The 11,186-nt window shown below is 39.1% G+C and overlaps 1 protein-coding gene across 1 annotated transcript; it reads right to left on the bottom strand.

The window, feature by feature from the left end:
* Nucleotides 1-567: 567 nt before the first annotated feature.
* On the bottom strand, nt 568-6,766 carry LOC114478815 (centrosomal protein of 290 kDa-like). Its single transcript, XM_028472097.1, has 2 exons — nt 2,966-6,766; nt 568-2,862 (listed from the first exon to the last, which is right to left on the bottom strand). Exons 1-2 carry the CDS (start codon nt 6,671-6,673, stop codon nt 568-570), a joined length of 6,003 nt encoding a protein of 2,000 aa, XP_028327898.1. The 5' UTR covers nt 6,674-6,766.
* Nucleotides 6,767-11,186: the final 4,420 nt, after the last annotated feature.

The following is an 11,186-nucleotide window of genomic DNA, read 5'->3' as shown; positions in this document are numbered from 1 at the left end:
GCATCTCCGATACAATTCTTTTCTCCTGCTGCAGATCACTGTTAGCCTTAAGGAGGTCCTCTTTTAAACAGAGGACTTCTTTATCTTTCTCCTCAAGATCAGTGTTCAGCTTCTCCATTGCTGCTTCCATCTCAGATATGGTACTTTTCTCCTGCTGCAGATCACTGTTAGCCTTAAGGAGGTCCTCTTTTAAACAGAGGACTTCTTTATCTTTCTCCTCAAGATCAGTGTTCAGCTTCTTCATTGCTGCTTCCATCTCAGATATGGTACTTTTCTCCTGCTGCAGATCACTGTTAGCCTTAAGGAGGTCCTCTTTTAAACAGAGGACTTCTTTATCTTTCTCCTCAAGATCAGTGTTCAGCTTCTTCATTGCTGCTTCCATCTCAGATATGGTACTTTTCTCCTGCTGCAGATCACTGTTGGCCTTATGGAGAGCCTCTTTTAAACAGAGGACTTCTTTATCTTTCTTCCCCAGATCATTGTTTACCTTCTCCAATGATGCTTCCATCTCAGAGACAGTACTTTTTTCCTGCTGCAGATCACTGTTGGCCTTGTGGAGGGTCTCTTTTAAACAGAGGACTTCTTATCTTTTTCCCCCAGATGACTGTTCAACCTCTCCATTGCTGCTTCCATCTCAGATATGGTACATTTTTCCTGCTGCAGATTACCGTTGGCCTTAATGAGGTCCTCTTTTAAACAGAGGACTTCTTTATCTTTCTCCTCAAGATCAGTGTTCAACTTCTCCCGTGCTACTTCCATTTCAGATACAGTACTTGTCTCCTGCTGCAGATCACTCTTGGCCTCAAGGAGGTCCTCTTTTAAACACTGGATTTCCTTATCTTTTTCCCCCTGGTCAGTGTACAACTTCTCCAATGCTGAGTTCATCTCAGAAATGGTACTTTTCTCCTGCTGCAGATCACTGTTGGCCTTATGGAGGTCCTCTTTTAAACAAACGTTTTCTTCATCTTTTTTACTCAAATCAGTGTTCAACTTCTCCCTTGCTGCTTCCATCTCTGATACAATATTTTTCTCCTGCAGCAGATCACTGTTGGCCTTAAGGAGGTCCTCTTTTAAACAGAGGACTTCTTTATCTCTTTCCCCCAGATGACTGTTCAACTTCTCTCTTGCTGCTTCCATCTCCGACACAATTCTTTTCTCCTGCTGCAGATCCCTGTTGGCCTTATGGAGGTCCTCTTTTAAACAGAGGACTTCTTTATCTTTCTCCCCCAAATCAGTGTTCAACTTCTCCAATGATGATTTCATCTCAGAGATGGTACTTTTCTTCTGCTGCAGATCACTGTTGGCCTTGTGGAGGGTCTCTTTTAAACAGAGGACTTCTTTATCTTTCTCCTCAAGATCAGTGTTCAACTTCTCCCTTGCTGCTTCCATCTCCGATACAATTCTTTTCTCCTGCTGCAGATTACTGTTGGCCTCATGGAGGTCCTCTTTTAAACAGTGGTTTTCCCTTTCTTTCTCACCCAGATCGGTATTCAACTTATCCAATGCTGCTTCCATCTCAAAGACAGTACTTTTTTCATGCTGCAGATCACTGTTGGCCTTAAGGAGGTCATTTTTTAAACAGAGGACTTCGTTTTCTTTCTCCCCCAAATCAGTGTTCAACTCCTCCAATGCTGTTTCCATCTCAGAGACAGTACTTTTCTCCTGGTGAAGATCACTGTTGGCCTTCCGAATGGCCTCTTTTAAATCGAGGTTTTCTTTTTCTTTCTCCCCCAGATCAGTTTTCATCTGGTTCTCCCATGCTGCTACGATCTGAAAGACAGTACGTTTCACTGGCTGCAGCTCACCGCTAGTCTTTTTGTCTCTTTCCTTTAAACACTGGATTTCTTTATCTTTCTCCCCCAGATAATTGTTCAACTTTTCCCACGATGCTTCCATTTCAGACACGGTACTTTTCTCCTGCTGCAGATTACTGTTGGCTTCATGAAGGTCCTCTTTTAAACAGAGTACTTCCTTTTCTTTCTCCCCCAGATCAGTGTTCAACTTCTCCAATGCTGATGTCATCTCAGAGATGGTACATTTTTCCTGGTGAAGATAACTGTTGGCCTTATGGAGGTCCTTTTTTAAACAGAGGACTTCCTTCTCTTTCTCACCCAGATTGGTATTCAACCTTTCCATTGCTGCTTCCATCTCAGATACGGTACTTTTTTCCTGCTGCAGATCACTGTTGGCCTTAATGAGGTCCTCTTTTAAACAGAGGACTTCCTTTTCTATCTCCCCTAGATCAGTGTTCATCTCCTTCAATGCTGATTTTATCTCAGATACAATACTTTTCTCCTGCTGCAGATCACTGTTGGCCTTATGGAGGTCCTCTTTTAAACAGATGTTTTCCTCATCTTTCTTACTCAAATCGGTGTTCAACTTCTCTCTTGCTGCTTCCATCTCAGAGACAGTACTTTTCTCTTTCTGCAGATCACTCTTAGCCCTATGGAGCATCTCTTCTAATCGGAGATTTTCTTTTTCTTTTTTTCCCAGGTTCATGTTCAACTTCTTCCATGCTGCTTCCATCTCAGATATGGTACTTTTGTCCTGCTGCCGATCATTGTTGGCCTTAAGGAGGTCCTCTTTTAAACAGAGGACTTCTTTATCTTTCTTCCCCAGATCATTGTTTACCTTCTCCAATGCTGCTTCCATCTCAGAGACAGTACTTTTTTCCTGCTGCAGATCACTGTTGGCCTTGTGGAGGGTCTCTTTTAAACAGATGACTTCTTTATCTTTTTCCCCCAGATGACTATTCAACCTCTCCATTGCTGCTTCCATCTCAGATATGGTACATTTTTCCTGCTGCAGATTACCGTTGGCCTTAATGAGGTCCTCTTTTAAACTGAGGACTTCTTTATCTTTCTCCTCAAGATCAGTGTTCAACTTCTCCCGTGCTGCTTCCATTTCAGATACACTACTTTTCTCCTGCTGCAGATCACTCTTGGCCTCAAGGAGGTCCTCTTTTAAACACAGGACTTCTTTTTCTTTCTCCCCCCAGATCAGTGTTCAACTTCTCCATTGCTGCTTCCATCTCCAATACAATTCTTTTCTCCTGCTGCAGATCACTGTTAGCCTTAAGGAGGTCCTCTTTTAAACAGAGGACTTCTTTATCTTTCTCCTCAAGATCAGTGTTCAGCTTCTCCATTGCTGCTTCCATCTCAGATATGGTACTTTTCTCCTGCTGCAGATCACTGTTAGCCTTAAGGAGGTCCTCTTTTAAACAGAGGACTTCTTTATCTTTCTCCTCAAGATCAGTGTTCAGCTTCTTCATTGCTGCTTCCATCTCAGATATGGTACTTTTCTCCTGCTGCAGATCACTGTTGGCCTTATGGAGAGCCTCTTTTAAACAGAGGACTTCTTTATCTTTCTTCCCCAGATCATTGTTTACCTTCTCCAAAGCTGCTTCCATCTCAGAGACAGTACTTTTTTCCTGCTGCAGATCACTGTTGGCCTTGTGGAGGGTCTCTTTTAAACAGAGGACTTCTTTTTCTTTCTCCCCCAGATCAGTGTTCAACTTCTCCATTGCTGCTTCCATCTCCGATACAATTCTTTTCTCCTGCTGCAGATCACTGTTAGCCTTAAGGAGGTCCTCTTTTAAACAGAGGACTTCTTTATCTTTCTCCTCAAGATCAGTGTTCAGCTTCTTCATTGCTGCTTCCATCTCAGATATGGTACTTTTCTCCTGCTGCAGATCACTGTTGGCCTTATGGAGAGCCTCTTTTAAACAGAGGACTTCTTTATCTTTCTTCCCCAGATCATTGTTTACCTTCTCCAATGCTGCTTCCATCTCAGAGACAGTACTTTTTTCCTGCTGCAGATCACTGTTGGCCTTGTGGAGGGTCTCTTTTAAACAGAGGACTTCTTTATCTTTTTCCCCCAGATGACTGTTCAACCTCTCCATTGCTGCTTCCATCTCAGATATGGTACATTTTTCCTGCTGCAGATTACCGTTGGCCTTAATGAGGTCCTCTTTTAAACAGAGGACTTCTTTATCTTTCTCCTCAAGATCAGTGTTCAACTTCTCCCGTGCTACTTCCATTTCAGATACAGTACTTTTCTCCTGCTGCAGATCACTCTTGGCCTCAAGGAGGTCCTCTTTTAAACACTGGATTTCCTTATCTTTTTCCCCCTGGTCAGTGTACAACTTCTCCAATGCTGAGTTCATCTCAGAAATGGTACTTTTCTCCTGCTGCAGATCACTGTTGGCCTTATGGAGGTCCTCTTTTAAACAAAGGTTTTCTTCATCTTTTTTACTCAAATCAGTGTTCAACTTCTCCCTTGCTGCTTCCATCTCTGATACAATATTTTTCTCCTGCAGCAGATCACTGTTGGCCTTACAAAGGGCCTCTTTTAAATAGAGGTTTTCTTTTTCTTTCTCCCCCAGATCAGTTTTCATCTGGTTCTCCCATGCTGCTACGATCTGAAAGACAGTACCTTTCACTGGTTGGAGCTCACCGCTAGTCTTTTTGTCTCTTTCCTTTAAACACTGGATTTCTTTATCTTTCTCCCCCAGATAATTGTTCAACTTTTCCCACGATGCTTCCATTTCAGACACGGTACTTTTCTCCTGCTGCAGATTACTGTTGGCCTTATGAAGGTCCTCTTTTAAACAGTGGTTTTCCTTTTCTTTCTCACCCAGATCGGTATTTAACTTATCCAATGCTGCTTCCATTTCAGAGATGGAACTTTTCTCCTGCTGCAGATCACTGTTGGCCTTAAGGAGGTCCTCTTTTAAACAGAGGACTTCTTTATCTCTTTCCCCCAGATGACTGTTCAATTTCTCTCTTGCTGCTTCCATCTCCGACACAATTCTTTTCTCCTGCTGCAGATCCCTGTTGGCCTTATGGAGGTCCTCTTTTAAACAGAGGACTTCTTTATCTTTCTCCCCCAAATCAGTGTTCAACTTCTCCAATGATGATTTCATCTCAGAGATGGTACTTTTCTTCTGCTGCAGATCACTGTTGGCCTTGTGGAGGGTCTCTTTTAAACAGAGGACTTCTTTATCTTTCTCCTCAAGATCAGTGTTCAACTTCTCCCTTGCTGCTTCCATCTCCGATACAATTCTTTTCTCCTGCTGCAGATTACTGTTGGCCTTATGGAGGTCCTCTTTTAAACAGTGGTTTTCCCTTTCTTTCTCACCCAGATCGGTATTCAACTTATCCAATGCTGCTTCCATCTCAAAGACAGTACTTTTTTCATGCTGCAGATCACTGTTGGCCTTAAGGAGGTCATTTTTTAAACAGAGGACTTCGTTTTCTTTCTCCCCCAAATCAGTGTTCAACTCCTCCAATGCTGTTTCCATCTCAGAGACAGTACTTTTCTCCTGGTGAAGATCACTGTTGGCCTTCCGAATGGCCTCTTTTAAATCGAGGTTTTCTTTTTCTTTCTCCCCCAGATCAGTTTTCATCTGGTTCTCCCATGCTGCTACGATCTGAAAGACAGTACGTTTCACTGGCTGCAGCTCACCGCTAGTCTTTTTGTCTCTTTCCTTTAAACACTGGATTTCTTTATCTTTCTCCCCCAGATAATTGTTCAACTTTTCCCACGATGCTTCCATTTCAGACACGGTACTTTTCTCCTGCTGCAGATTACTGTTGGCTTTATGAAAGTCCTCTTTTAAACAGAGTACTTCCTTTTCTTTCTCCCCCAGATCAGTGTTCAACTTCTCCAATGCTGATGTCATCTCAGAGATGGTACATTTTTCCTGGTGAAGATAACTGTTGGCCTTATGGAGGTCCTTTTTTAAACAGAGGACTTCCTTCTCTTTCTCACCCAGATTGGTATTCAACCTTTCCATTGCTGCTTCCATCTCAGATACGGTACTTTTTTCCTGCTGCAGATCACTGTTGGCCTTAATGAGGTCCTCTTTTAAACAGAGGACTTCCTTTTCTATCTCCCCTAGATCAGTGTTCATCTCCTTCAATGCTGATTTTATCTCAGATACAATACTTTTCTCCTGCTGCAGATCACTGTTGGCCTTATGGAGGTCCTCTTTTAAACAGATGTTTTCCTCATCTTTCTTACTCAAATCGGTGTTCAACTTCTCTCTTGCTGCTTCCATCTCAGAGACAGTACTTTTCTCTTTCTGCAGATCACTCTTAGCCCTATGGAGCATCTCTTCTAATCGGAGATTTTCTTTTTCTTTTTTTCCCAGGTTCATGTTCAACTTCTTCCATGCTGCTTCCATCTCAGATATGGTACTTTTGTCCTGCTGCCGATCATTGTTGGCCTTATGGAGGGCCTCTTTTAAACAGAGGATTTCTTTTTCTTTCTCCCCCAGATCAGTTTTTATCTTGTTCTCCCATGCTGCTACTAACTGAAACATAGTACCTTTTACTGGCTGCAGCTCATTGTTGGCCTTTTTGTTTGTTTCCTTTAAGGACTGATTCTTTTTCTCACCCAGATCAGTGCTCAAAGAAAGCTTTCTTTCCAGTTTTTCTTTGAGTTCATTATTCAGCTTATGTAAGTTTTTGGTTTCTTCCAGCAGCTTCATGTTCTCCTGCTCCAGGCTCTCTTTTTTTTTTGTCGATGCCACCTCTTGGCCTTGATTCGCTTTACACGTACAATGGTGTAGAGAGAAAACATTTGTTAATGCCTGGACCCTGTCACTGCTGCTTTCACTTTCTACAGAAAGGTTTTGCCCTTCTTTTGTACCACTCACTTTTTGCTCCATATAGATTTAATGGAGAACTTTAACTTTGTCCACTCTTGTACTTAATAGCTTGCCAATATTTTTTTGGGTGTGAAATATCTTCCTTCCTTTTTAAATGTTACAGCTCAACTGGAACTCTCACTAGCAGAGATTGGCTTTAATCTCCCTGTTACATCATAGGTTCCATTTCAGCAGAAGCAGAATGTTCCAAATTTTCCTCATGGGAATGAACAATTCACTCAACTCCCGATACAATTCAATTTACGATACTGGGTTCACGATACGATTCTCTCACGATTTATTTTACAAAATGGGACTGTAGAAAAATGATGACTGAAAAATATTCCTTTATTTTTTGGGGGAAAAAAACTATAAAAAAAACTATACTGTTTTCCTTTTATTTTTCATTGTCAAAAGAATCCCTCGATAAATTATTCAAAAGAATGCAAAATAGCTCAAAATAAATCTTGAATGAAATAAATAAAGGAATAATACAAATGAAGAAGTAGCCTATTAATTTAAATTCTGGTTCTATAGTAAACAATGCAAAACGGCATAATAATTTTTTTTTTTTGTGCCTTAACAATTGGACTTAAAAAAAAAACAGTCATTTTACTGTATTTAGGTCAGATATTTGTTTGGACCAGCAGAGGGCACTGTTAACCCAGTAGTCGGTTGGCATGCAGATATCTTGCAGTGAAGAAGAGATTCTACACTCGCAGACAGAGCTAATAGAAAAACGTGACTTTTACAGATATTCACGTAATATTACACATATTTTTTGGTGCTAAAGCAGTAAGGAATCATTTATGAACACTAGTACAGTGCCCGTCGTAAGTATGCATTCATGTGGGAGCATAAGTACAGTTGTCAATTATGGCCAAATGAGAATATATTTGAAGGGTGGATGTACAAAGAGGTGTACATACTCTGTACTCTGTAGTGTTATAAAGGGGTTTATTTGCAGGTGCAAAATAAAATATTGTGTGTGATTTCTCAGGTTTAATTTTATGGGACATGTGTATGATACATTTGTTTGTTGTTTTTCATACTCATTTTTTTTTTTTTGATGTATTTTTCTGTAATGTATGTTTTTTGGAGTCATTATGCATATTTTTTATATCTTTCTGTTGTCTTTTGGGGCATTTTTCAATAATTATTGTTTTTTTTGTTGCCATTGTAGTGATTCTGGAGTCATTTTGTGTATTTTTTTTGGGGGGGGGGGTTGCTGTAGTTTTGTGCATTTCTGTTGTCATTTTAGTGTATTCTGAGTCATTTTCATGTTTTTGTTGTCGTTTGGTGTATTTTTCTGTAATGGATGTTTTTTGGAGTCGTGTATTTTTGTAGCTCTCTGTTGTTTTTTATAGTCTTTTGTTGCCATTGTAGTGTAATAGAGTTGTCATTTATGGCCAAATGAGTATGTGTTTTGAAGGTTAGATGTACAAAGAGGTGTACATACTCTGTTACTGTTATGAAGGGGTTTCTTTGCAGGTGCAAAGTAAAATAGTGTGTGCGATTTACCTGGTTTAATTCTATGGGACGTGCATGTTTTTTTTAGTCATGTGTATTTTTGTGCATTTTTTCTATATCTATAGTTTTTTTGTTGCCATTGTAGTGTAATACTGGAGTCATTTTGTGCATTTCTGTTGTCATTTGGTGTATAAATATTTATTTTTTGTGTATTGTGAGTCATTTTCATATTTTTTGTTGTTTGATGTATTTTTCTGTTTTGGGAATTTCTGTTGTTGTTTTGTGTACTCAATGTATAAATATTGTTTAGTTTTTTGTTTCAGTTTACTCATTTAGTATATTTTTTATTATAAATACTGTGTGTGTGTGTACCTCTATCTCCTCCGTGCGTTTCCTCTCTCACACGTGCGCGCACATTATGCACATAATCCGTCAGGTTGTTGAGAGATTTAAAAAAAAAAAAGAGAGAGAGAGAGAGACCCGAAAGTACCACGAAAAATAAACATTTTGCAACTCTCTCTCTCTTGCACAGAACAAACGTTAATCATAGTGAAGCCGTGTTGTGGACCCACAAAAATGTTACATTCCTCTGTCTTAAGGACCAGACAGTTTGGTCGGCTCTCTCACTCGTTTATATGCAGTCTGTCTGCTTGGCTGTGTGCGCAGCGATTGGCTCTGGCCTCACACGTGACTTTTGCTCGGGTGAGGAGCTGTGCAGTGAAATAGATATAGATGATGCTCTAGCGCCCCCTCACACCCTGATGTCAAAAGTTGAATAATTGAATAATAATTTCATTTCGGGGCTGTTCAGAAGTGAAATAAAATTAAAATAAACATTTTGAAATGACCAAATTACTCCAAAATAACAGATACACACACTCGGGGTATTTGGAACCCGCTGACCGAGTTTCAGGTCGAACTCGCTCTGCGTCTGGGAGATATTTGCTCCACACGCATGCACGCACACACGCACACACAGACCTCCCTTGCTTTTTAGTTAGACTAGTACAGTGCCTGTCGGAAGTATGTATTCATGTGGGAGCATGAGGGGTATATTTGCGGGTGCAAAATGTGGGTGCAATTTTCCTGGTTTAATTCTATGGGACATGTGCATGACTTCATCATCACTTTTATATTTTTTGTATGGTGTATTTTTCTGTAACGTATGTTTATTGGAGTCATGTGTATTTGTGTTTCTGTTGTCTTTTTGTACATAAATGTTTGCTGTTTTTTATTTTAATTTTTTTGTAATGTACGTTTTTTTGGAGTCGTGTATTTTTGTATATTTATTGTTTTTGTTGCTATTGTAGTGTGATTCAGCAGTCATTTTGTGTATTTTTAGTATAAATATTTAGTTTTGTGTATTTTGAGGCATTTTTATTGATTTTTTTTTTTTGTATTTTTCTGTAAATGTATGTTTTTTTAAGTCTAGTACAGTGCCCGTCGGAAGTATGTATTCATATAGTGGGAGCTTAAGAAGAGTTGTCAATTATGGGCATAATAATAACAACATACTCTGTAGCATTATAAAGGGGTATATTTGCATGTGCAAACTAAAATAGTGTGTGCAATTTCCCTGGTTTGACTCTATGAGACATGTGCATGATAAATGTGTTGCTTTTTTTTTTTTTTTAAGTCATTTTTATATTTTTTCGTTTTGTGTATTTTTCTGTAATGTACAGTGCCCGTCGGAAGTATGCATTCATGTGGGATAATAAGTATTTAATTTAATGTATTTTGAGTCATTTTCATATTTTTGTTGTTGTTTGGTGTATTTTCCTGTAATATATGTTTTTTGGAGTCATTTTGTGTGTTTTTGGAGCCTTTTTGTATATTTTTCTGCATTTCTGTTGTCGTTTTGTGTACTTCCTGTATAAATATTGTTTAGTTTTTTTTTTTGTATAACTATTTTTTGTTGCCTTAAGTTGTGTGATTCTGGAGTCATTTTGTATTTTTTTTTTTAGTGTAGTTTTTTTTGCATTTCTGTTGTCTTTTGTGTAATTTTTGTATAAATATTTAGTTTTGTGTATTTTGAGTCATTTTCATATTTTTTGTGGTCATTTAGTGTGTGTGTGTGTCTGTCTAACTTTCACTAAACGTATCTATTTTCAGTAGTTAGGTGTAGTAACAGGTGTATAGTGAGTGAAGCTGCAGTAATCATCAGGCGGGCTTCACTATGTAGCACTGTTTACTGGTCTGACTCAACACTACAGTCACTACCACCTAATGGACGGGTGTCGTGACACAGACTGTAACCGGATTAAATGGTGGTACATACATAGACACGTAGACGGTGATCGATAGTGAAGCGCACCTGATCGGTGTGTGTGTGTGTGTGTGTGTGTGTGTGTTATGGCACGATTCATATTTACTTTGTATGAATATTTTTCTTTGATACATGTGCTCCCCAAAACAGTACAAGTGTAACTATCTGACAGTTTGTGTATTACACATTTAGGGTAAAATATTTTTTTTATATTTAAGCACATAATAGTATGCAAACACACGCGCGAGCATGTCAATCCAGGACAAGGAATGAAGACAACGAGGGGCGGGGCTTAATAACCAGTAGGTTCTTCGACTCAAGGATTAGGCTTTGATCTCCACTTTTATTCTTCACCGTTTTTCTTTAACTGATCTCATCGTTGTTCCTTTATGAGCAAGCCCAAACTGTGAAGAAAGAAGGGAACGTTTTTAGAAACCCTTAAAATGTAACAAACTTGGAAAACATAAATGAATTTAGCATTGCAAAATTAAATAGGAGGAAAAGCAGAAATTACTACTTATATATTCCTTAGCCATTAATATATATATTTAATAAGAATCACACATTTCACTACTTATTCTGGACTCCCATTTATTTTAAATCACTATATATTCTTGACTCCCAGAGATCTTTCAGATCAGGACAATTTTCAAATTCAAAATGAACTTTGGAACAGCCTTTTTCATTGCTAATTAAAGCTGCTCCACAGTGAAAACCCCTGATCATTGCTTTCCATTGGTCAGCCATGACTAAATACCAGTAATGATCAGTCCTGCTTTAGATCATTTTGAGAAAAAC

The sequence above is a fragment of the Gouania willdenowi genome, chromosome 17 (assembly GCF_900634775.1).
Source record: "Gouania willdenowi chromosome 17, fGouWil2.1, whole genome shotgun sequence".
Lineage (NCBI taxonomy): Eukaryota > Metazoa > Chordata > Actinopteri > Blenniiformes > Gobiesocidae > Gouania > Gouania willdenowi.
The sequence above is the reverse complement of the archived record's forward strand: the minus strand, read 5'-3'. Positions and strand labels throughout refer to the sequence as shown.